This window comes from Dendrobates tinctorius, unplaced genomic scaffold (assembly GCF_039654945.1).
Source record: "Dendrobates tinctorius isolate UK_male_01 unplaced genomic scaffold, ASM3965494v1 ptg000062l, whole genome shotgun sequence".
NCBI classification, from domain to species: domain Eukaryota; kingdom Metazoa; phylum Chordata; class Amphibia; order Anura; family Dendrobatidae; genus Dendrobates; species Dendrobates tinctorius.
The window spans coordinates 16574470-16601989 of record NW_027361730.1 but is presented as its reverse complement, the minus strand read 5'-3'; the positions used below and the strand labels follow the sequence as shown (position 1 = coordinate 16601989).

Sequence of the window (27520 nt, the reverse complement as noted above, 5' to 3'; positions counted from 1 at the left end):
AAATAAGAATTGAGGGTGAAAAGATCATTTTTGTGGAAAAAATATGATTTTTTAATTGTACGGCTTTATGTTATAAACTTCTGTGAAGCCCTTGGGGGTTCAAAGTTCTCACCACACATCTAGATAAGTTCCTTATGGGGTCTAGTTTCCAAAATGGTGTCATTTGTGGGGGGTTTCCACTGTTTAGGTACATCAGGGGTTTTCCAATCGCGACATGGTGTCCGATCTCAATTCCAGCCAAAAACGTCAAATGGCGCTGCTTCCCTTCCGAGCTCTGCCATGCGCCCAAATAGTGGTTTACCCCCACATGTCGGGTATCAGCATACTCAGGACAAATTGCACAATAACTTTTAGGATCCTGTTACCCTTGGGAAAATAAAAATTGGGGTGAAAAGATCATTTTTGTGGAAAAAATATGATTTTTTAATTGTACCGCTGTACGTTATAAACTTCTGTAAAGCCCTTGTGGGTTCAAAGTTCTCACCACATATCTAGATAAGTTCCTTGGGGGGTCTAGTTTCCAAAATGGGGTCACTTGTAGGGGGTTTCCACTGTTTAGGTACATCAGGGGCTCTCCAAACGTGACACGGCGTCCGATCTGAATTCCAGCCAATTTTGCATTGAAAAAGTCAAACGGCGCTCCTTCCATTCTGAGCTCTGCCATGCGCCGAAACAGTCATTCCCCCCCACAAATCAGGTATCAGCGTACTCAGGACAAATTGCACAATAACTTTTGCAGTCCAATTTCTCCTGTTACCCTTGGTAAAATAAAAAAAAATTGAACCTGAAGTATTTTTTTTGTGAAAAAAAGTTAGATGTTCATTTCTTTTTAAATATTCAAAAAAATTCCTGTGACGCACCTAATGGGTTAATAAACTTCTTGAATGTGGTTTTGAGCACCTTAAGGGGTTCAGTTTTTAGAATGGTGTCACTTTTGGGTATTTTCTATCATATAGACCCCTCAAAGTGGCTTCAAATGTGATGTGGTCCTAAAAATAAAATGGTGTTGTAAAAATGAGAAATCGCTGGTCAACTTTTAACCCTTATAACTTCCTAACAGAAAAAAATTTTGGTTCCAAAATTGTGCTGATGTAAAGTAAACATGTGGGAAATGTTACTTATCAAGTTTTTTGTGTGCTGTATCTCTGTGATTTAAGAGCATAAAAATTCAAAGTTGGAAAATTGCGAAATTTTCAAAATTTTTGCCAAATTTCCATTTTTTTCACAAATAAACGCAAGTTATTTGAATGAAATTTTACCACTATCATGAAGTACAATATGTCACGAGAAAACAATGTCAGAATCACCGGGATCCATGGAAGCGTTCCAGAGTTATGACCTTTTAAAGGTACAGTGGTCAGAATTGTAAAAATTGGCCCGGTCATGAACGTGCAAACCACCCTTGGGGGTGAAGGGGTTAAATATGCGCATATTTAATGAGCGGGTGCCACGTGACCGCTGAACCAGGAAGAGAGCAGTGCCGACAACATGGAACAAGCAGAGGAGCTGCAGAGACAAGCGCCAGGACCCGGTGAGTATGAAGGGGGGGTTGGGAGGCATAGTCACCTGTCCCTGCGCTCTGCTGTCTTGCGTCCTCTGCAGTGACATTCAGGTCAGAGTGCGCTATCACTTTCTGCCTGCACAGTCACTGCAGAGCGCAACGCTGATGAGCAGGGGGCAGCGACTGAGGTGAGCATACAGGTTTTTGTTTTTTTTTGTAAGGGAGGCAGCGGCAGCAGCAACATGATGGGGCCACTCACTGTGCAAATAACTGGGGCCACTCACTGTGCAAATAACTGGGGCCACTCACTGTGCAGAAAAGCTGGGGCCACTCACTGTGCATCATAACTGGGGCCACTCACTGTGCAGAAAAGCTGGGGCCACTCACTGTGCCTCATAACTGGGGCCACTCACTGTGCAGAAAAGCTGGGGCCATTCACTGTGCATCATAACTGGGGCCACTCACTGTGCATCATAACTGGGGCCACTCACTGTGCAGAAAAGCTGGGGCCACTCACTGTGCCTCATAACTGGGGCCACTCACTGTGCAGAAAAGCTGGGGCCATTCACTGTGCATCATAACTGGGGCCACTCACTGTGCATCATAACTGGGGCCACATACTGTGCATCATAACTGGGGCCACTCACTGTGCATCATAACTGGGGCCACATACTGTGCATCATAACTGGGGCCACTCACTGTGCATCATAACTGGGGCCACATACTGTGCATCATAACTGGGGCCACTCACTGTGCAGAAAAGCTGGGGCCACTCACTGTGCATCATAACTGGGGCCACTCACTGTGCATCATAACTGGGGCCACATACTGTGCATCATAACTGGGACCACTCACTGTGCAGAAAAGCTGGGGCCACTCACTGTGCATCATAACTGGGGCCACTCACTGTGCAGATAACTGGGGCCACTCACTGTGCAGATAACTGGGGCCACTCACTGTGCATCATAACTGGGGCCACATACTGTGCATCATAACTGGGGCCACATACTATGCAGATAACTGAGGCCACTCACTGTGCACCCTCGACTTATACGCAAGTCAATACATTTTTCCCAGTTTTTTTAGGTAAAATTAGGGGGGTCGACTTATACACGGGTCGACTTATACACGAGTATATACGGTAATCATAATTTTGCTAATCTCTCTGGGTATTCTAGATCCCCCATCCCCTTTATTAATTTTGTTACCATCCTTTGTACTCGCTCTAGTTCTATTATATCCTTCCTGAGCACCGGTGCCCAAAGCTGTACACAGTACTCCATGTGCGGTCTAACCAAGGATTTGTACAGAGGCAGTATAATTCTCTCATCATGTGTATCCAGACCTCTTTTAATGAACCCATGATCCTGTTTGCCTTGCAGCCGCTGCCTGGCACTAACTGCTCCAGGTAAGTTTATCATTAACTAGGATCCCCAAGTCCTTCTCCATGTCAGATTTACCCAGTGGTTTCTCATTCATTGTGTAATGGTGATATTGATTCCTTCATCCCATGTGTATAACCTTACATTTATCATTGTTAAACCGCATCTACCACCTTTCGGCCCAAGTTTTCAACTTATCCAGATCAATCTGTAGCAGAATACTATCTTATTTGGTATTGACTGCTTTACATAGTTTTACATAATTGCTCTTTTCAAGTCCCACTACAGTATTTTTACAGGATTAAGGTCAGGACTTTTTACTTAGCCATTCCAAAGCTTAAACTTTATTCTTCTTTAACCATTCATTTGTAGAATGACTTGTGTGCTTTTGTTGTTATCTTGCTGCATATCATGACATTTTCCTTTTAGAATTAGCTGGCATAATTCAATATTAATATTCCATTAAAGATGGCAAGTCATCCAGGCCCAAATGCAGCAAAACATGACCAAACTATGATACTACCACCACTGTTGTGAATTCACTTTCTGGTCTACCTCTGGTTGCTGGTGAGGGTGTTGTAGCTGGTTGTATTGACACAGGAGTCGTGAGTTCTCTTTCTGGGCTCCCTCTGGTGGTTGCAGGAGGTAATGAAGCTGATCTAATTAACAGAGACCTGCCACCTGATAATGAGGATGACGATTGGACATCTGGAGTCTCTGACTGGATTTAAGACAGCCGACTCCCTCTATCCCTGCTGGTGATTTTTCCTGCCTCCTGAGGTCTTAGTTTCCAGTTCAGTCCCTGCATTCTCAAGGAAAGTGTTCTTTGCTATTGTTCACATTTGATTTGGTTTTGTATATTCAGTTTTTGTGGTCAGCCAGCACCGGCTGGGGCTGTGCTGAATTTCCATCCTTATGTTACTGTTTGTGCCAGTTTGCTTTCTGTCCCTTATTAGATTGGCCTCTTCTTGCTCTGTTTTCAGAATATGCCAGAGTGCTGATATATTGGTTGAAGTCTAGTGACTTTAGGGGTTTTCTTTGCTATCAGAAGTGTTGGACATTTTTGCAGGGTTTTTTGGCGTGATTGCAGACAGTATGTTTCCTTTCCTGTGCTTTCTAGTTAGTGTGGGTCCCATCGTTTGCTCAGCCTATTTTCCTACCTGTGTTTGTGTTTTCATCTTGTCTCACCGACAATACATGTTTGGGGGCTATCTATTCCTTTGGGGTCTGCTCTAGGGCAGTTTAGATTTCCCCTTTTCTTGCTTTAGGCTTATTTAGTCCTCCGGCTGTGTTGAGGTGTCTAGAATCATCGTAGGTACGCTCCACGGCTACTGCTAGTTGTGTGGATAGGATCAGGGGTCTGCAATCTTCTTAGTTACCAACCTCTCTGGTTTTCTGTGGCTTAGCTTGGTCTTGTTTTCCTCCTCGGTGACCCAATAATAACACACCACCATGTTTAACAGATGGTATGAGGTTTGCATGTTGTAAAGTACTGTTTTTCATTCTCAAAGATCATGCTGCTAATTTAAATAGAAAAGTTATATTTTGTTCTAATCATTCAGAAAATATTGTTTCAATCGCCTTCTTCCTTGTCCAGATGATCTTTAGCAAACTGCAGACAGTCTGCAATATTCTATTTGCTATACCATTGTTGTTCAGCATGTGCACTCATGAACATTAACACTAGCTTAGATGTTACCTTGGATTACTTTGGGACCTTATGGACTAGTATACACCTTGCTATACGAATGATTTTTGTTCATCACTTTGCACTTTTGAGGGCCAATAGCCTGAAACACCGTGTTTGCAAATTGAGATTCTGGTTTGACTTGTATCCTAAGTCATATTGCAAGACTCATTAAAGGGTTGATTGTGACTTGTAGGATCGCTACTTCTGACAGGTGGCTTTATAGAGTTCAAGTCCTCTTTCTCTCTAAAGAGGCAATTTGCATATTTTGTTAATAAACACATTCTGGGGAGGGTAAAAATGGTCTTGAATTTCCTCCATTTATACACAATCTGTCTGACTGTGGCTTGACGAAGTCCAAACTCTTTAGAAACAGTGTGGTAACGAGGATTGAGGAGAGCCAAAACTTGCCTTTTCTCAAAAATCACATTTGATCGTACCACCATATAGTTTGACAAGCAGGAGTTGTTCATTAAATATAACAGGTCACCCAATCACATCTGGCTGTCATCTCATTGACTGAAAACACCAGAGTATAAACTCAACTTTAAATTATCTGCTAACCCGAAAGGTTCACATACCATTAACTCTCACTGACAAGGGATAGTGGATCATTTTTCTCATTTAAAGAAAAATAAACTCTAATATTTTCACTTTTTGTTGATTTTGTTCTCTTTAATTACTTTTAGGATTTATTTAGAGATATAAAAATTCTGAAGAGTTCACAAGCTTTCAAGCACCAGTGTATTTAGCGCAGCGTAGTAACTTGAGATTTGACCAAAGTTTCTTATCACATGTAGTGTTGAGCATTCCGATACCGCAAGTATCGGGTATCGGCCGATACTTGCTGTATCGGAATTCCGATACCGACTTCCGATATTTTTTCAATATCGGAATTCGGCATCGGAATCGGAAGTTCAGTTGATTGACGGCCTGACGTCATCATGATGCGTGGTGTGTGCGCATCATGATGCGCCGTCATTTCGGGCCTTCCGGGGGTCTCTGCCGGCCTGCCGGGGGGCTGTGCCGGCCTGCCGGGGGGCTGTGTGGACTGCCCGGGGTCTCTGCCGGCCTGCCGGGGGGCTGTGCCGGCCTGCCGGTGGTCTGTGCACCCTGTGGGGGTCTGTACCGGCCTGCCGGGGGGCTGTGCCGGCCTGCCGGGGGGCTGTGCTGATGTCCGGGGGTCTGTGCAAGCATCGTCCGATGGGACTACAAGTCCCATCGGGCGATGCCTGCTACCATGACAGTGATTGACACATTAGCCAATGATGGGACAGTAGTAGTCCCATCATCCAGCTAATGTGTTAAATGTTAAAAAAAAAAAAAAAAAAATACTACATACATACTACATGCATGCTACATACATACTACATGCTACATACATACTACATATATACTACATACATGCTACATACATACTACATGCATGCTACATACATACTACATATATACTACATACATGCTACATACATACTACATGCATGCTACATACATACTACATGCATGCTACATACATACTACATATATACTACATACATACTACATACATGCTACATACATACTGCATGCTACATACATACTACATGCATGCTACATACATACTACATATATACTACATGCATGCTACATACATACTACATGCTACATACATACTACATATATACTACATACATACTACATACATGCTACATACATACTGCATGCTACATACATACTACATGCTACATACATACCACATACATACTACATACATACTACATGCTACATACATACTACATATATACTACATGCATGCTACATACATACTACATGCTACATACATACCACATACATACTACATACATGCTACATATATACTACATGCATGCTACATACATACTACATATATACTACATGCATGCTACATACATACTACATGCTACATGCATGCTACATACATACTACATACATACTACATGCTACATACATACCACATATATACTACATACATACAATACATTCATACAATACATACATAGACATACAGTACATATAACAGAGTAACATACTTACCAATACTTGTCACATTGTTCCCCGAAGCCATTGTCTTTCCGGAATAAATATTAACATAACAAACCACAAAAATACTCACCCACGATCCGAAGCAGTCCACGAGTGTGTCCCACGACGATCTTGGGTAGAGAACGGCAGCATCAGATGATGCTGCCGTTCTCTACGGGCTGCAGGAATCCAATGACGGAAGGTAGGTATCCTTCCGCACTGTATTCCTCCGCCACTTAAAAAAAAAAAAAGTCCCTAGTCTCACTTTATGCCATTGCTGCGTGGGAATTTCCCACACAGCAATGGCATAAAGTGAGACTAGGGACTTTTTTTTTTTTTAAGTGGCGGAGGAATACAGTGCGGAAGGATACCTACCTTCCGTCATTGGATTCCTGCAGCCCGTAGAGAACGGCAGCATCATCTGATGCTGCCGTTCTCTACCCAAGATCGTCGTGGGACACACTCGTGGACTGCTTCGGATCGTGGGTGAGTATTTTTGTGGTTTGTTATGTTAATATTTATTCCGGAAAGACAATGGCTTCGGGGAACAATGTGACAAGTATTGGTAAGTATGTTACTCTATGTTATATGTACTGTATGTCTATGTATGTATTGTATGAATGTATTGTATGTATGTAGTATATATGTGGTATGTATGTAGCATGTAGTATGTATGTAGTATGTATGTAGCATGCATGTAGCATGCAGTATGTATGTAGCATGCATGTAGTATATATGTAGTATGTATGTAGCATGTAGTATGTATGTAGCATGCATGTAGTATATATGTAGTATGTATGTAGCATGTAGTATGTATGTAGCATGCATGTAGTATGTATGTAGCATGCATGTAGTATGTATATGGTATGTATGTAGCATGTAGTATGTATGTAGCATGCATGTAGTATATATGTGTTATGTATGTAGCATGCATGTAGCATGCATGTAGTATGTATGTAGTATGTATGTAGCATGTAGTATGTATGTAGTATGTATGTAGCATGCATGTAGCATGCAGTATGTATGTAGCATGCATGTAGTATATATGTAGTATGTATGTAGCATGTAGTATGTAGCATGCATGTAGTATATATGTAGTATGTAGCATGTAGTATGTATGTAGCATGCATGTAGTATATATGTGTTATGTATGTAGCATGTAGCATGCATGTAGCATGCATGTAGTATGTATGTAGTATATATGTGGTATGTATGTAGCATGCAGTATGTATGTAGCATGCATGTAGTATATATGTAGTATGTATGTTGCATGTAGTATGAATGTAGCATGTATGTAGTATGTAGTATGAATGTAGCATGTATGTAGTATGCATGTTGTATGTATGTAGCATGTAATTTTTTTTTTTTTTTTTACATTTAACACATTAGCCGGATGATGGGACTACTACTGTCCCATCATTGGCTAATGTGTCAATCACTGTCATGGTAGCAGGCATCGCCCGATGGGACTTGTAGTCCCATCGGACGATGCCTGCACAGACCCCCGGAGCCTGCACAGACCACCGGCAGGCCGGCACAGCCCCCCGGCAGGCCGGCACAGCCCCCCGGCAGGCTGGCACAGCCCCCCGGAGCCTGCACAGCCCCCCGGCAGGCCGGCACAGCCCCCCGGCAGGCCGGCACAGCCCCCCGGAGCCTGCACAGACCACCGGCAGGCCGGCACAGACCACCGGAGCCTGCACAGACCCCCTGGCAGGCCGGCACAACCCCCCGAAAGGCCCGTACAGACCCCAGAGAGGCTGTACAAGGGCAGGAAAGGGTTTTTCTTATTCCGATACCGGAAGTCCCATAGACTTGAATGGGACTTCCGGTATCGGAATCGGCGATACCGATACTTTTTTTAAAGATCGGCCGATACCATCCGATACGATACTTTGAAGTATCGGACGGTATCGCTCAACTCTAATCACATGACAAGCAATTTCATCTAGTAAGTATTTCATATAAAATCTACTGATAAATTAGACTGAATTCTAAATGTTAGTGCACGCAAGTATATACTTGAATACGGATTAACCACACAGATTCTGTGTCTTACCTGCAGATAAGTCTCAAGTGCGGTCCACACATGCCAACCTTTCAAATTTGCTCCATTCTTCAAATACTCTCTGATACGGGCTTCTCTTTTTTCTGGTATTAGATCAGAATGAGCTTTATCCCTTGAGATTCCCAGCACATTTTCATGTACATATACAGACCACAGGTTACATGTGGCTTCTGTAGTGTGAGGGGGGAATTCCCAAGCTCTCTTCTGCTGATTGTGCCCCAGTTCATGTATGGCCCCCCATACTCCTTCTTTCGTTATAGCTTCAAGATTTATCAAGTGAGAGGCTGCTGGTATCTGGCACATTATTGGGTATCCAGCATGCATCGATCCTAGAATAAAATAATGTAATAACAGAAATAAAACAGTGCTGTAACACTAAGCTGTCATGTGTTTTGAATAAGCTATTGCTAAACCATGGATGCACATTTTCTGCTCAGAGCTACAGTCATGGCCAAAAGTTTTGAGAATGACACAAATATTATATTTTCACATGATCTGCTGCCCTCTGGTTTTTATGTGTGTTTGTCAGATGTTTTTATCACATACAGAAATATAATTGCAACAATATTATGAGTAACAAAAGGTTATATTGACAGTTAGAATGAGTTAATGCAGCAAGTCAATATTTGCAGTGTTGACCCTTCTTCTTCAGGACCTCTGCAATTCTCCCTGGCATGCTCTCAATCAACTTCTGGATCAAATCCTGACTGATAGCAGTCCATTCTTGCAAAATCAATGCTTTTATTTTGTCTGAATTTGATGGTTTTTGTTTGTCCACCCGTCTCTTGATGATTGACCACAAGTTCTCAATGGGATTAAGATCTGGGGAGTTTCCAGGCCATGGTCCCAAAATCTCTATGTTTTGTTCCCTGAGCCATTTAGTTATCACCTTTGCTTTATGGCAAGGTGCTCCATCATGTTGAAAAAGGCATTGTTGATCGCCAAACTGCTCTTGGATGGTTGGGAGAAGTTGCTCTCGGAAGACATTCTGGTACCATTCTTTATTCATGGCTGTGTTTTTAGGCAAGACTGAGAGAGAGCCCATTCCCTTGGCTGAGAAGCAACCCCTCACATGAATGGTTTCAGGATGCTTGACAGTTGGCATGAGACAAGACTGGTGGTAGCGCTCACCTGGTGTTCTCCGAATAAGCCGTTTTCCAGATGTCCCAAACAATCGAAAAGGGGATTCATCAGAGAAAATGACTTTACCCCAGTCCTCAGCAGTCCACTCCCTGTACCTCTTGCAGAATATCAGTCTGTCCATGATGTTTTTTCTGGAGAGAAGTGGCTTCTTTGCTGCCCTCCTTGAGACCAGGCCTTGCTCCAAGAGTCTCCGCCTCACAGTGCGTGCAGATGCACTCACACCTGCCTGCTGCCATTCCTGAGCAAGCTCTGCACTGCTGGTAGCCCGATCCCGCAGCTGAAACACTTTTAAGAGACGGTCCTGGCGCTTGCTGGTCTTTCTTGGGCGCCCTGGAGCCTTTTTGGCAACAAGGGAACCTCTCTCCTTGAAGTTCTTGATGATGCGATAGATTGTTGACTGAGGTGCAATCTTTCTAGCTGCGATACTCTTCCCTGTTAGGCCATTTTTGTGCAGTGCAATGATGACTGCATGTGTTTCTTTAGAGATAACCATGGTTAACAGAAGAGAAACATGATGCCAAGCACCAGCCTCCTTTTAAAGTGTCCAGTGGTGTCATTCTTACTTAATCATGACAGATTGATCTCCAGCCCTGTTCTCATCAACACCCACACCTGTGTTAATGGAGCAATCACTGAAACGATGTTAGCTGGTCCTTTTAAGGCAGGGCGGCAATGATGTTGAAATGTGTTTTGGGGGATAAAGTTCATTTTCTAGGCAAATATTGACTTTGCAAGTAATTGCTGTTAAGCTGATCACTCTTTATAACATTCTGGAGTATATGCAAATTGCCATTAGAAAAAATGAAGCAGTAGACTTTGTAAAAATTAATATTTGTGTCATTCTCAAAACTTTTGGCCATGACTGTATATGTGATTGATGTTGTTACAGAGAGCTTTTATTGTGCCGCTTTTTTTACCTGGTGGCCAGACTTTGAGCAACGTTAGGCCCTGTTTCCATAATGTTTTCTGTCCATTTCTAGCATGTATGTTTGGAAAGTGCCCAATATACACGCTAAATATGTCAATAGTCTCCTATTACCAGACAGAAATCAAAATAATGTCTTTTTTTCCTCCAAGTGGCCAATATACATATGTAGGGAAGTGGACTGACCTATGGACCTGTCTGCAGCAGGAAGGTGAATGCAAGATGTACCGTAAATGTACTTGATGTGAACTGGTGTATATATGTGGGGAGACAGCTAGAAACAGTGAAAGATGGTAAAGTACTGGGTTTTAGCCACTAGGGGGAGACAAAGAACAGCAGGAAAAGGAGACGGTGCATTACTAAGGTTTGGCCACAAGATGGAGGCAGGGAGCTATGAGAAAGGGGCTTAACAACAGCTTAAGGCTAGGAAACCGCATAGTCATGGTGGGCAGAGTTACGGGGACTCAAGAGGGGAATTCCCAGGGAGGGGAATAAATAGGGAGACAGAGTTCCAGAAGGGAGCCAGTCCAGGAGGAGGAGTTCAGCAGAGAAGGAGGGAGAGACTGAGAGAGGAAGAGCTCCAGGTAGGACTGGAAGGAGAAATAGTCAGGCAGGTGGCCCTGACAGAAGAGCTGCAGGACAGAGGAAACCCAGGGGTACCAGACAGATGGACTCAGACAGGCGAAGCACTGCGGTGGTAGGCCTCGGGCAGCCACAGCGAAAGAACCGCGAGGGACGTCAATTGGAGGAAAGAGAAGGAGGTGAAAGGTACCCGGCCTATGTGTACGGAAGCTGTCATGCTGCTGTGGTCGTCGGGAGGATGGCCAATAAAGAGGAACTGTTGAACATGCATCGGTTTCTGTCTCCAGTCTGTTCACGGCGCAAAAAGGAACCACCCCCCAGTCGGCGCATGTCCCTACACATAATTTACAAAAAGGTCTCTAATAGTAGGAGATGACTTTACATCACTCCACAATATCCTGGAAAATAACCTAACCACAATATCCTATGATTACTTCTGTGATTAATCATATGTCTGGAAGCTCCAGTGACTTCAGTGCCAATGTATAGACAAAATAAAAGAAAAAGGTTTGGCTACTGTGTTAGCCAGTTGACAAAACAGGATTTTTGGTTGCTTACCATAAAATCTGTTTCTCGGAGCCTTCATTGGGGGACACAGGAACCATGGGTGTATGCTGCTGCCAATAGGAGGCTGACACTATGCACAAAAAAAGTTAGCTCCTCCTCTGCAGTGTACACCCCACCATCTGACACTAGGCTACTCAGTTAGTGAGAAAGCAGTAGGAGAAAACAAGATAAAGGAACAAATAGCCAACTCAAACTGGAACAATAGAAACAAAAGAGAAAGAACATGGGGGGTGCTGTGTCCCCCAATGAAGGCTCCCTCCTAGAAACAGATTTTACGGTAAGCAACCAAAAATCCTGTTTTCTCTATTGCTTCAGTGGGGGACACAGAAATCATGGGACGTCCCAAAGCAGTCACTGGGGAGGCAATATGAAGCTTCATTCAGGCTGGAGAACTCACCACTGCCGCCTGCAAGATCCTTCTGCCTAGGCTGGCGTCCGCTGAAGCGTAGGTATGGACCTTATAAAATTTGGCGAATGTGTGGATGGAAGACCAAGTTGCCGCTTTGCAAAGTTGAAGGGCAGAAGCCCTATGGTGCACCACCCAGGAGGCACCCACTACCCGGATAGAGTGAGCCCTGATCCCAGGGAAGGCACTCTGATCTTGACCCGGTAAGCCTCCAAAATCACCGTTCTGTGTTGAGAATGTGTTGAGACTCACACCAGCGGAAATAGGCTTTCCAGGTGCGATAATAGACCCTGGAAGATGACAGCTTCCTAGCCTTTATCATAATGAGAATCGCCCAACCTTTCAGTTCGGACGTTTTTAGTACCGCGGTTTCAACAGCCACGCCGTTAAATTGAGTGACCTAGAATTCTGGTGGCAGATCATATCTTGTGACAGAAGATCCGGTCTGTCTGGGAGCCTCCAGGGGGTGTCCACAAGAAGATTGACGATGTCTGCGAACAAGACCATCTGGGCCAGTCTAACTCGATGAGAATGACGGCCACCCCCTCCACCTTGATCTTCTTCAACAGCCTGAGCAGAAGGGGGAGGGGAGGGAACAGATAGGGAAGCGCAAACTGGGACCAGGGAATGGCCAGAGCATCAGCACTCACTGGGAGTGGGTCGCGGGACCTGGAGATGAACCGTGGGACCTTCCTGTTCAGTCAGGACGCCATGAGGTCCACGTCTGGAGACCCCCATCAAATGCAGATCTGATGGAAGATCTCCTGATGCAGGGACCATTCTCCTGCTGCGAGACCCTCGCGACTGAGAAAATCAGCGGCCCAGCTGTCCACTCCGGGAATAAGAACTGCGGATATCATCAGGACTGTCGACTCTACCCAGAGACGAATCTTGATTATCTCGGCTATTGCCACGGAACTCCAGGTTCCTCCCTGGTGATTGACATATGCCACCGCTGTGGTATTGTCCGTCTGAACTCGGATTGGCAGGCCCCTGAGAAGCGTTTCCCAGTGGAGGAGGGACAGAAGAATGGCTCTCAGCTCTAGGATGTTGATCAGCAGAGAGGATTCCTTCACCGACCAACGTCCTTGGACATTCAGATGACAGAAAACTGCTCCTCAGCCGAAAAGGCTGGCTTCCGTCATCACCACTTGCCAGTGGGCGGAAAGGAAGGACCTGCCCTGGAGGATGAGAGTGGAGTCCAGCCACCATCTGAGAGATCGTTTGACTTTGTAAGAGAGCCGAAACGGACAATCCAGCTAGAGATCTGTTCCACTGTGAAAGGATGGCACGCTGAAGAGGTCTTGAGTGGAATTGGGCAAAAGGGATTGTTTGTGGCGCTGCCACCATCCTCCCTAGAACTTTCATGGCTGAGCGGAAGGAAGAAAGCCGAGGGCTTTGTAGAGAGCGAACTTCCTGTTGGAGGATTATTCTCTTCTCTTTGGGGAGAAAGACCCTTGTCCGGATGTCAAACAGCATGCCTAATAGATAAAACAAGGGAGACACAAAGCGCAATAGGGTCTTATCTGATAAAAAGTGCTAACGTACTAAGTAGGAAGCTGGTATTTGGTGGTTAAAGCACATGTAGGAATGGCTGCCTCAAATCCACAGGTCGTGGTATTTTCCTGAGGAAGGGGTGGTATTCACCCTGAAACACGTCGAATAAACCACTTCTTAATGGTTACTATGTATTGGAAATGTATTATTTGGGCAGCGTGGACTGGAATACACATCTTCTCTTCAGGGTATTGAACAGCATGCCTAGAAAGATCATTCGCTGAGTCGGAATAAGGCAGAACTTTTTCCTGTTGACTAGCCACCCGAAATGGGAAAGGCTTTCGATAACAATGGCGAGGCAGTCTTGGGCCTGAGAAAAGGACGACACCTTGATGAGGATGTCGTCAATGTGTGGTTATGGCAGGTATACGGGATGCAGTGACGAGACGCGAGATGGATTGAACTTTGGGTAGTAACTTTTATAGATAGATGCCAATAGGGCTATCCCAAGCAACCAAACAAAATAACAGTAATTGTCCTCGCAGGGACCAAATACAAATCAACACTGATTATGAGAACATGACTACCCCGGCAAAGGCCGGTCACTATAGGGCCGCGTTATGGTTGACTATGGGTTCTTAGTTACTATGTGTCACTTAGCCATCCTGACGTCCGATGGTGTCCTGCTCAATGGTTCCTCGGTGTCGTAGCCGCTGGGCCCAGCTGCTGAGGATCTGGCGAAGTCTTCAGGTGTTCCTATGCCCAGACGAGGCAGGGGCACAACAGGCCCTAGAAGAGTTCTTTGGTGGAATATCCCCCAGCGGAGGTAGTGGGATGCCACCTGGGAGTGGGAGAATAGAGGCCGCAGCCCCCGGACAGGGGTGAGCAGCAGCGGTGCCGATTGGCGGTTGGTGGGCCACCGGTGCAGCCCGAGGCGGCACTAGGGGACCCGAGGTGGGCAACGGCCTAGCTCCTACGACGGACTGGAGCGGGGCGGTGGAGGGCGGCGACGGACAAGCCGCAGCCGTGGACTGAAGCGGAGAAACAGCTGCGGGCACCAGCGGGCAGGCAAAAGCCAAGGGCTGGAGTGAGGCAGCAACAGCCACGGGTGGCAGCGGGCAGGCTGCAGCCGCGAGCTAGAGTGAGGCGGAAATGGCCGCGGGTGGCAGCGGGCAGGAGTGAGGCGGTGGTCCTCTGTCGGTTGGCTCGGCACCGTCTCCCTGCGGTCCACAGAGAGTCTCTCTCCTGTCGCTGTCCTCCTCTCTGGTCACTGTTGGAGGCTCTGGCTCCCTGGCGCCATCTCTCCCGTTCTGCTGACTCTGATTAGCGCTCTCCACCCCTTTTAAATCAGCTCCTCCCCCAATCATCCCGGAAGTCCCAGCGGTGTGTCCCCTAACTCCACTCCCCGGAAAAAGACCCCCTAGGAATCTAGATGACATTCCCCTTGGTTCCAGCCCGAGCACTCGGCAGGGGCCCATCCTGTATTCTCGCCAGTCCTCGGGCGAGGGCTTTGGTAGGCTCGGGTTGGCCTTTTGAGACAAAAGTTCTCATTGTCATACGAACTGGTCCTGTTTGTATCGTTCGGGGGGTTTGCCAGCTGTTGACCGCTTGCAGCGTCTTGGTTCAAATGTGGTGGAGCTTTCTGGGGTGGTGTAAGGTGGTGGGCTGGTCGATTCAGGCGGGTTGACTGGACTAGCTGAGATATTGTCTCTTGGAGGTCCTGCTTGTATGGTTGAGAAGTCTTCTTCATCATCCAGGTCCCAGACTATTGGCAGTGGTTCGGGGACCTGAGGAGTAGGCAAGGGTCGCATGGGGTCGGTGGATGTGCAGGGCCGCAACATATTACGGTGCACAGTGCGAGTAGGAAGGGCCCCGTCTTTTTAAAGATTGTATTTCGTACACCGGTCCGTTGGAGCTTATTCGGCGCAGTACTTGGTAGGGACTTTCTTCCCACCGAGGTTCCAACTTGTTCTGGGGGAGCTGGTCTAGCACGAGTACTCGATCCCCAGTCTGGAGGTCGGTGGATGGAGGCAGAGTCCCCCCTGGGTGTTCTAGCTCCTGGAGTTTTGTATGAACGATTCGGTGGAGGGTTTGTAGCCGATGCCGGTGATTTCTGACTCATGATGACACCCTGGTCCAGGGTTGAGGTTCCTCCGGGTTTAGTTCTACTTCCATGATCCCTTTGCCTTCCCTCCCAAATAGCAGTGAGTAGGGGGTATAGCCGGTAACCCGGTGTACCCGGTTGTTATAGACCCACACTAGTTTCAGAACATATTCAGGAAAGCGGGCCTTCCGGTCGCTCTCCAGGGTACGGAACATTTGAATTAGCGTTCAATTACATCATTCGCAGGCCCCGTTTTCCTGCGGGTGGTACGGCGTGGTCCGGGATTTATTGATACCATAGAGACGTAATGTAAGAATGTAATTTTTCCCAGGAAACACGCTCCTTGGTCTGAATGTATCCGTTGAGGGCATCCATACACTTGGATAAAGTTCTTACAGATTGCATAGGCGGCCGACTCCGCAGTTTGATCTCGGATGGGGGTTACCACCGCAAATTTGGTAAAATGATCCACCATGATGAGACAATGTTCATCCTCCTGGTGTGCGGTGCCAATGGTCAAATAGTCCACCATTAAGAGTTCGAGGGGTGCTGATGTCACTATCGTTTGTACCAGGGCCCGTTGGGCAGGTGGTGTAGCTAGTTCGCATGGGCGGCAGGCCAGGCAAGTTTCTACCACAGTAGCTTGGATGGTAGACTATCTGCTGCAGCCACTGGAAGGTCTTTTGAGCTCCAAAATGAGCCCCCTTTTCATGGGCTTCCCGAGCCAATTCACTGAGTTGGGCTCCAGGTACAGCCACCTGCCAAGTTATTGCAGACGTCGCCTGTGATACGGCCTTACGATACAATAGTCCTTTCTTGATGACTATTTTCTCCCATTGGCATAGCATTAACAACATATCCTGAGACAAAGTCTACCTTTGGGAGTCGGTAGGTAGTCTGCCATTGGTCACCCATCGGCGTAGGGACCCAATTTCTCCGTCTTCTTGCTGCTGTTGGATCCATTTGTCATGTGATTGTTTCAGCATACCCCCTGGGTGGCCCTAGATGTGATTGTTCCTGTGTGACAGCCGTGCGCACAGTGGCGGTGAGGGTGAACGGCATTTCTTCTTCTAATTCGTCTTCGCGACTCTTCCCTGGAGTTGTATGCCGGATCCTGGAGAGGGTGTCAGCGTGTACATTCACTGCTCCTCTTTTATAAATGATCTTATAGTTGAATTTGGCCATCCGGGCCACCCATCACTGCTCCAGAGCCCCTAGTTTGGCATTTTCAAGGTGGGCCAGCGGGTTGTTGTCAGTCCGCACCAACACTTCGGAGCCCGCCAGGTACTCTGCGAACCACTCTGTCATGGCCCACACTACCGCAAGGAGTTCGAGCTTAGAGGAGCTGTAATTGTCAGGGTTACGTTCGGAGTCATGAAGTGATCGGCTGCCATAAGCGATCACTCTCTCCCGGCCGTCTTGGACTTGAGACAATACAGCCCCAAGCCCATGGAGGCTCCCGTCGGTGTGTAGTATGAATGGTTGCGAGAAATCCGCATAAGCCAACATCGGGGCACACGAGAGTGCAGCCTTTAGGTCTTGGAATGCCTCTTCTTCTGGTTGTTGCCACTGGATTTTCCACCCATTCGCCCCAGCAGGAGCCCCTTTTAGCAGATCTTGCAGGGCTCTGGCTCGGCGTGCAAAATTCTTTACAAAACGATGGTAGTATCCGGCCAACTTCAGAAAGGCCCGCACGTCTTTTACTGTCCCGGGAGTAGACCATCCCTGGATTGCGGCAACTTTTTCCAGGGACGGTCTAACACCTTCAGCAGAGACGGTATGCCCCAGATATTCGATCTGGGTACGAAACAGGTGGCATTTCTGGGGTTTTACCTTCAACCCATACTTCTGCAGCCGGCCGAGCACCTGCCCCAACTGCCGCAGGTGGTCCTCGAACGTAGCGGCATAGATGATAATGGGTGTGGGGTACTCGGTACTGGGCCAGTGTCAGGGGAATGTGTCACAGCAGCGGTGACCCGGTCCGTGGCCCTGGGCGCCCAATATCAATGGCGGTGGTGTCAAAGGTGTTAGAGTTTATTGGTATAGTTCGTGACGCCACCCGTGGTATTTGGCAAGTGGGGTGTTAGCCAACGCTGCGTACAGATCCTCTGGGACTGATGGTGTGGTGCAGCAGAGATGGTATAGCTCCCCACAGGTGGAGCTGTAGTCCAAGGCAGTGTAGGTGCAATGGATGAGGAGAGGCACAGGATGGTGTAGATGTTGTTACCCAGGTATAGCGATGCGGGAATAACTGGAGGACACCAGAGCATGCGGTTCCAAAGCTTTACTCACTGTTTGCAGTTCACACAACTGCCTGCCTCCGTACTGTGTTCTCCAGGTCAGGGCTTCAGCCAACCTCCAGGCAGGACAGGACTCTCCCTTCCACACTCCGCCAATATGTACCTTCACTGAACGACTCCTCAAATGCACCTTTAGGTGCGAAGCACTCCAGTACTTAGTTATCCTGGAATGCCTCTCTCTAAATGTTCTTAACTTTACTTGTATGACAGACAGCTGTAGCCTGCTTCGGGGACTTCTCTCCTGAGTCCCGGCTCTCTATCCGTTTCGCTGTTGTGTCCCAAGTCTATGGTGGGAGTAAGGCGTTAGCGGCTCACTACTGCTCCGGTGTCTGTTGCTGGATATAAAGATCCAATCAACCTCGGGGACCGGGCCCCGGCCTTTGCACTGAGAACCTATAGGCAGGGTTCCTATCCAACCCACTCCTCCTCTCTGTTCTCCTTCTCCTTCGTTCCGATCTGTTCTATCTCTCTCTTATGGAATCTGTAGTCTTCAGTCTACGTCTCTTTCTCCTTCTCTTCCTTCCCTGAGAAGATCGTTCCACTAAGACCAGTCCTCAGACTCTCCTGTCTGACTGCCTTCCTCTGCCTTGAGCACCTCTCAGGCTGACTGGCTGTCAGCCTGCTCTCTTCTCTGGGTCTCTCCCCAGACCGACCCCTTCTGGGTCTCTCCCAGACAGACTCTGTCAGACTGACCTCTTCTGTGTCTCTCCCAGACTGACTTGAAATCCTACACTTTCCCTCTCTTATATCATCTAACTCCACCCGCCTCCCAGCACATCTCGTGTTACGAAGCAGGGTTCCACGAGGGGTGCTCTGCTAACCCCCAGCCTGTAGCTGTTAGGTGGCCCCACTGAACTATCCTGTGTGTGGAATGTAGGTGTGGAGCGTGGTCAGGAGTTCCCATCTTACCTGGATGGTGGGGCACTACACCTTAGGAGAAGGTGCAGTACCTCTGTGGTGACTGAAGCCTCAGGGGCGCCACAATGTCATCCAGATATATCAGCGTGGCCTCGAAGTTGAGATCTCCCAGACACCGCTCCATCAGCCGCTGAAAGGTCCCCGGGGCATTGGCCAGCCTGAATGGCATCTGATTGAACTCAAACAGTCCCATGGGAAGAATAGTCAGTCAAAGAAAAAAGAAACATCTGGCACTGTCCCTGAGGAAGAAATACCCGCAAAGTCACTTATAACCGCTATCAGTGTCCGTCTTTTTGCATTTCTCCCGTGCCATTGCCTATGCTTTATTAACATGAAATAAAGTGAATCATTTCAAGAGAACGGTGAGTGCCATCCTGCTGTCTTTTTCTACTACGATAGTCCCATGGGAAGAATGAACGCCGTCTTGGCCCTGTCTTCCTCCAACACTGGCATTTGCCAGTACCCGCTGGCCAGATCTAAAGTCTAGAAGTACGTCGCCTTCCCCAAGGCGGATAGGGACTCTTCTATGAGGGCCAGCGGGTACGAGTCTTTGATGGTGCAGGCGTTCAGCTTCTGATAATCCACACAGAACTGCAGGGTGCCGTCCTTTTTGCAAACCAATACGATGGGAGCCGCCCAGGGACTCTGGCTTTCCCGGATGACCCCCTTCCGCAGTATTTGGCCCAGTAAAGTTTTCACCTCCTGGTAGAGCTGTGGAGGGATTTGCCGATGTCGCTCTCGGATGGGGGCCGTTCCTGCCATGGGAATTCCATGCATGATGACTGTGGTGCATCCAAAATCATCCTCGTGGCTGGCGAATACCTCCTGGTACTGCCCTAGAGAACACCACACAAAGGGAAACGGGAAAACCAGCAGCAATCACACAGTGATATATTCAAACCCAGTGGTATCCACAGCTGATAACCCCACAGGCTATATAATTATTGTTAGGACAGTCAAATCACTGAACACAGCACAACACAAAAGAACACATTGACCATAAGTCCTGAATGTAAAAATATATATACTTTATTATTTTATAAATAAAGGTACTTGAGGTATTTAAAAGTAGCAAAGCATCAGTGTTTTATAATGTAAAAATATACATAAGAGGGCAGTACTATCCATTTCATAAGGGCATATTGCAGTAAATGATGCTAACAAATATGTGTATCTCAAAAATATACAGTGTATAAAATTTAACAACCAAAATAATAATATATATTCATTGGTACATACAAATTAGTGAAAATTGTATGTCAATTCCCTATAGGTGTACATCATAATTATACAAATAAGAAAACGTATATAAAGTGCAAAATATATAGGTATTAAAATGCAATATTAGTGCAAAAATAGTGAACACCACACGTGTCACTGCATAGATATACCACATGAATAATGGGAATAATACCCAATGGCACCAATAGGTGTCAGTATATGCATAGTTTATGTCATGGACCAGGAAAATTTCTGAAAACAGCTTAAGACATCAAAGAGTATGGTAAGTATTAGGTATAACTTACAGGCTACACTGCACCTGGTCACCTTGGACAGACACCCTCCCCAACACCTGTTTCGGCCGGTAGCCGTCGTCAGGCAGGCCGAAGCCGCGGGCTGGAGTGAGGCGGCAAAGGTCGCGGGCGGCAGCGGGCAGGCCGCAGTCGCGAGCTGGAGTGAGGCGGCAACGGCCGCGGGTGGCAGCGGGCAGGCCGCAGCCGCAGGCTGGTGTGAGGCGGCAACGGCCGCCGGCGGCAGCGGGCAGGCCGCAGAGGCAGGCTGGAGTGAGGCGGCAACGGCCGTGAGCGGCAACTGGCAGGCCGGTGCCGCGGGCTGGAGGGAGGCAGAGGTCCTCTGTTGGTCGGCTCGGCGGCGTCTCCCTGCGGTCCACCGAGTCTCTCTCCTGTCGCTGTCCTCTCTGGTCATTGTTGGAGGCTCTGGCTCCCTGGCATGCTCTCGGTCTCCTGCTCCATCTCTCCCGTTCTGCTGACTCACTCTGATTAGCGCTCTCCACCCCTTTTATATCGGCTCCTCCCCCAAACATTCCGGAAGTCTCAGCGGTCCGTTCCCTAACTCTACTCCCCGGAAACAGACCCCCTAGGAACCTAGATGACGGTCCCCTTGGTTCCGGCCTGGGCACTTGGCGGGGGCCCTTCCTCCTACAAAGGTATGAGACAAGACCTATGATTCTCAAAATGGCCATCAATGCTGCCATGATTTTGGTGAAAACCTTTGGGGCGGTTGCAAGACCGAACGGCAGGGTGACAAACTGGAAATGATGCTGATGTACAGCAAAATGCAGAAACCTCTGATGCCCTGGGAAAATAGGGACATGAAAATAGGCATCCTGAATGTCTATGGAGCACAGGAATTCCTGCGCCTCCATGGAAGCAATTACAGAACGAAGGGACGCCATCCTGAAATGTCTCAGGTGGACTCTCCTGTTCAGTAACTTGACATCCAGGATGGGCCGCACCGTGCCATCTTTCTTCGGCACCACAAACAGGTTCGAATAGAAACCCGTGAAGCGTTTTCGTTCCAGGACGGGCAAGATCACCCCTGAACTGAGAAGGGGGTGGGTGTCTGGACCTATGGAAGCCTGTATTCTGCCACCCATCAGGTATAACTTCACTTTCACTTTCATTTAAGGCGCTTGTATCTGATAATATATAGGTATTTACCCTATGGTACTTTGTTCTAGCTTACCTTATGATGCGATTATTATATGAAGTGAAATTCTATCATTTACTTATTCATAGATTGATTCATTTACCTGATGGTATAATCTGTAAGATCATATTATACTATATACTTGCTATATAGGCTCTAATGGTCCAGTACCCTTTGTGTATACCCATGCGATTATGGATTAGCTGCACTTCATTGCCCCTCTTTCCCCCTTTGTACCTGTAAGGCTAGTTTCACACTAGCGTTTTTCTACGCTGCGTTTGGTGCGCACATCATACACGTGACAAAAACGCATACAAACACTTGTAAACGCTGCTTTTTTTGTCGCATTATCATGCGCGGTAAGCCAAAAAAATGCAGTGTTTGTATGCATTTTCCAGCGTTTTCCATGCGTATGCATTTTTTATGCGCATGGTGTCACAATCACAGGAGGAAAATTATAGAAAAATTCTTGCAACAGACACCACCAATGGGACAGCAGAGGGCTTGTGTTATGGAAATTCTTTATAAAGACCCAGTTTACAGCTGAATTCTTCACATTTCCTTGGATTTTCTCTTGACAACATGGATCTGTGCTGGAAGACTTTTTACTTCAACTTGGATCTGGACATCAGGATGGCTCAGACTTATGCAGTTGCTTGCCATCAACAAAGGAAGAGAGAGAGACAGCGAAGACGGCAGCGGCGGCGTTTGTGGTTACATCCGATTGTTGAACTCCGGGAGAGCCGTGGAGCGTACCACACCCTCTACAAGCGAGCTCCAGGCAAGCACGGATAAATTTACTGATTACACACGGATGTTCCAGCAAAGCTTCATGCATTTGCTTGGTTGTGTCCAAGATGCCATCCGGAGACAGGACACACAGCTCCGTCGTACGATTCCTCCAGAGGAACGGCTCCTGGTCACATTAAGGTACGTAGTATTTAAAAAACAATGCCTGCCTAATTTTATTTGTTCTCTTAGATGTACTGTTCCTAAGCTGGCAGAATTATTGTTCTGCCATGTACTTAACCAAAGGCTGCAGCATTATTTTTATGCCATGTAGTAAAGAAAAGGCTGCATATTTGTTTTTATGCCTTTTTTTTTTGGTTTGTAATTTTATTTTTTGTTGTTGTAAAAATCCAGATACACAAATATTAATTGTTGTTGTTTCTCTGTTTCCCAGATTCCTGGCTACTGGAGAGACCCTCTCTTCACTGCACTTCCAGTACCGGCTTGGAATCTCCACCTTGTTGAGAATAGTTGCGGACACATGCCGGGCTTTGTGGGACGTTCTCTGTCCCGAATTTCTGCCCCTCCCCACAGTGGAAAAGTGGATTGAAAATGCAGGAAGATTCTGGACTGTCTGCAATTTCCCCAACTGTTTGGGTGCGGTGGATGGGAAACACATCCGGATTATAAAACCAAAAAGAACTGGATCAGAGTACTATAATTACAAAAAGTACTTCTCTATAGAACTCATGGCCATTTCTGATGCAGACTGTAAGTTTGTTGCAGTGGACACTGGTGCATTTGGGCATGGGAATGACTCCCAGGCTTTTAAGAACTCGGACATGGGCCGGAGGTTGTATGGCAACCAGTTCAATTTCCCCTTGCCACGTACTCTACCCAACACTGAAGGTCCACCACAGCCCTTTGTAATGGTTGGGGATGAGGCATTACAGATCTGCCAAAACCTCCTGAAACCCTACTCCAGCCGGGACTTGGACCACACCAAAAGAATTTTTAATTACAGGCTGACCAGGGCCAGAAGAAATGTAGAGTGTGCCTTTGGTATACTTGTCTCTAGATGGCACATTCTAACCACAGCCATTAATCTAAAACTGAAAACAGTGGATGAGGTGGCGAAGGCCTGTGTGGTTCTACACAATTTTGTTATGGTTAGAGAGCACCCGAACTTTGAACTTGATGATGCCGCTCCTAACCCCTTGCCTGAATTTAATCAGCACCCTCTCAGGTCATCCGTTGAAGTTGGCCAAATGAGGGACCAATTTGCGGCCTACTTCAACTCAGATCTAGGACGGGTGGCCTGGCAAGACCAAATGGTGTAAAGTTTACTTTTGTGTGTATGTTAATAAAAAATATTTGTTGATAACTGTACCGAGTGCACTCTGTCTTTTTACACTTCAATATAATAATCAACTGCCGAGGTGTACGATTGAATTCATGATGCTGTGTTTTGGGCATCCTTCATTTAATAGTACTCAAGAGCAGGTGACTATACATGCACACAAATTGTATGATCTTTATTATCTTTACACTTTGAGTTAAGTGTGATGCCACGGTGGAGATAATACAACTAATATTTGTGTCACCTGTCATGAGGTTACAATTATTCATTTTGGAATGCAGGAGCATCCCTAATTATTTGAGACCTAAAACCACTGTGACTATCCATATTAGTTGTATTAGCATCACTGTGGCCAGTTTAGAACTCAAGAATGGATACATAATAAAGTTGATACAGCTTCTACAATACCCAGGCCTGGTGTCATGCTGAAGTGAGGACGGCAAAACTAACGCATCCACACTTCAGACGCTTATCACACATTGTAAGGAGAATACACATGAGGTTAACTGCAGCAGCGCTTCAGTCTGAGTTATATATATGCAGACTGAAGCGACGCTGCTGGTTACAACTCATGTGTATTCACCTGCCCAGGTGTGATCGTTATGATACAAGGCCAGGGTATTGTACATATGGCGGGTATTTTCCACATCATCTACTCAGTTTATCCACACACACACTGAATAGAGGATGAGGTTAATTACAAGGTCTATATCTATAATAACCTTGGATTGTATAAAAAAACGGTAAATGATGTTAAAACACACCATAGTGAAGTTACTGTTTTGATACAAGCCAAGGTAACAATAGATAGGCCTTGCACTCAACACCATCCTCTATTCAGTCTGTGTTTTATTACCTGACTGAAGAGACTGATGTGGAAAATACAAGTCATATAGATTTCTGGTTTTGACTACACATACAGTGGGGAAAAAAAGTATTTAGTCAGTCAGCAATAGTGCAAGTTCCACCACTTAAAAAGATGAGAGGCGTCTGTAATTTACATCATAGGTAGACCTCAACTATGGGAGACAAACTGAGAAAAAAAAATCCAGAAAATCACATTGTCTGTTTTTTTTTCATTTTATTTGCATATTATGGTGGAAAATAAGTATTTGGTCAGAAACAAAATTTCATCTCAATACTTTGTGATATATCCTTTGTTGGCAATGACAGAGGTCAAACGTTTTCTGTAAGTCTTCACATGGTTGCCACACACTGTTGTTGGTATGTTGGCCCATTCTTCCATGCAGATCTCCTCTAGAGCAGTGATGTTTTTGGCTTTTCGCTTGGCAACACGGACTTTCAACTCCCTCCAAAGGTTTTCTATAGGGTTGAGATCTGGAGACTGGCTAGGCCACTCCAGGACCTTGAAATGCTTCTTACGAAGCCACTCCTTCGTTGCCCTGGCGGTGTGCTTTGGATCATTGTCATGTTGAAAGACCCAGCCACGTTTCATCTTCAATGCCCTTGCTGATGGAAGGAGGTTTGCACTCAAAATCTCACGATACATGGCCCCATTCATTCTTTCATGTACCCGGATCAGTCGTCCTGGCCCCTTTGCAGAGAAACAGCCCCAAAGCATGATGTTTCCACCACCATGCTTTACAGTAGGTATGGTGTTTGATGGATGCAACTCAGTATTCTTTTTCCTCCAAACACGACAAGTTGTGTTTCTACCAAACAGTTCCAGTTTGGGTTTAATCAGACCATAGGACATTCTCCCAAAACTCCTCTGGATCATCCAAATGCTTTCTAGCAAACTTCAGACGGGCCCGGACATGTACAGGCTTAAGCAGTGGGACACGTCTGGCACTGCAGGATCTGAGTCCATGGTGGCGTAGTGTGTTACTTATGGTAGGCCTTGTTACATTGGTCCCAGCTCTCTGCAGTTCATTCACTAGGTCCCCCCCGCGTGGTTCTGGGATTTTTGCTCACCGTTCTTGTGATCATTCTGACCCCACGGGGTGGGATTTTGCGTGGAGCACCAGATCGAGGGAGATTATCAGTGGTCTTGTATGTCTTCCATTTTCTAATTATTGCTCCCACAGTTGATTTCTTCACTCCAAGCTGGTTGGCTATTGCAGATTCAGTCTTCCCAGCCTGGTGCAGGGCTACAATTTTGTTTCTGGTGTCCTTTGACAGCTCTTTGGTCTTCACCATAGTGGAGTTTGGAGTCAGACTGTTTGAGGGTGTGCACAGGTGTCTTTTTATACTGATAACAAGTTTAAACAGGTGCCATTACTACAGGTAATGGGTGGAGGAAAGAGGAGACTCTTAAAGAAGAAGTTACAGGTCTGTGAGAGTCAGAAATCTTGATTGCTTGTTTCTGACCAAATACTTATTTTCCACCATAATATGCAAATAAAATGAAAAAAAAACAGACAATGTGATTTTCTGGATTTTTTTTTCTCAGTTTGTCTCCCATAGTTGATATCTACCTATGATGTAAATTACAGACGCCTCTCATCTTTTTAAGTGGTGGAACTTGCACTATTGCTGACTGACTAAATACTTTTTTTCCCCACTGTATCTCCAAGATTGACACTCGTAACATGTGTCATTAATGGAGCTATGTGTTGACAAAAAAGAAAAATGTATTGCGCAGTGTGTGTTGGCAGCGAAAGACACATTAAACCAAAATTTTTTTTGAACAAGAAAAATTGCACATTTATTTTTTTTTAACTAAAAAAAAGGTTATTTTTCTTTTGAAGGACGATTGGGGGAAGAGTGGGATACTGTGGGGGTGTGGAGAGACGAGGAATGGCTGGAAGTTGAGGAAGGGGTTCTAGGTGAAGGGGCTACTAAAGTACTGGGGGAAGGGAGATCAGGCATGGAAATGGAGGCAGGTTGAGAAACATTGGAAGGAGAGGGGGACTGACTAACAAAGTCTTTTGTTACTTATCCTTTGGGGCAGGAGTCACCTGCCTGTACTGACTACCACCTTGTGACCGCCTTACAGTTGTTGACCACATCGAGATGTTGGACCGTGTCTGTGAAGAATAAAATATGGAATGTGGGTCTCCCCTAGGCTACTCGGTGGAGGTGCTGGCGGTGCTCCTTGCAGTAGAACTTGTGGTGTCGGTCAGTGGCGGATTATAATGAAGTCAATCTGGGCGGTAGCCCAGGGCCCAGTGGTGTGGGGGGGCCCAGGAGCCCAGGGAAAATTGCCCCATTATAATTCGCCACCATAGTGCCACGCCTCCACCCATATACTGACCCTTTCCTCCCCCTCTCAGACCCACCGGCCACCGCAGCGCCAGCCCCTCACTGATAAATCCCTGCTCTGTGTGCACAGGACCTGTGATGAGGTCACAGGAGGGGAGGAGTCAGGGGTTGATCAGGGGTTTCAGTCGGAGGCCCCTGATCATGTGACCCCTGACTCCTCCCCTCCTGTGACCTCATCACAGGTCCTGTGCACACAGCCATCAATGTATTGTATGCGGGACTCTGCTGTACTCGTAATGGTGCTGGATGAGGGAAGTATGTGTGGGGTCAGGAAGGGTTTATAGGGTGGATGTAGCTGCGTGTGTGTGCGTGGTGTATGGAGCAGAGCTGCGAATGTGCGAGGCGTATGGAGCGGAGCCGTGTGTGTACGAGGTGTATGGAGCGGAGCTGCGAATGTGCGAAGTGTACGGAGGGAGCCA

At 46.6% G+C, this 27520-nt stretch overlaps 1 protein-coding gene across 3 annotated transcripts in view; it reads right to left on the bottom strand.

The window, feature by feature from the left end:
• LOC141092952 (TRPM8 channel-associated factor homolog) overlaps positions 1-27520 on the bottom strand; it is a 168347-nt gene that overhangs the window by 10988 nt on the left and 129839 nt on the right. For all 3 annotated transcript variants that reach the window (XM_073579330.1, XM_073579331.1, XM_073579329.1), the window contains one exon: positions 8667-9004. In XM_073579330.1, coding sequence (XP_073435431.1) covers positions 8667-9004 — 338 coding nt within the window. The remainder of the gene's footprint in view (positions 1-8666; positions 9005-27520) is intronic.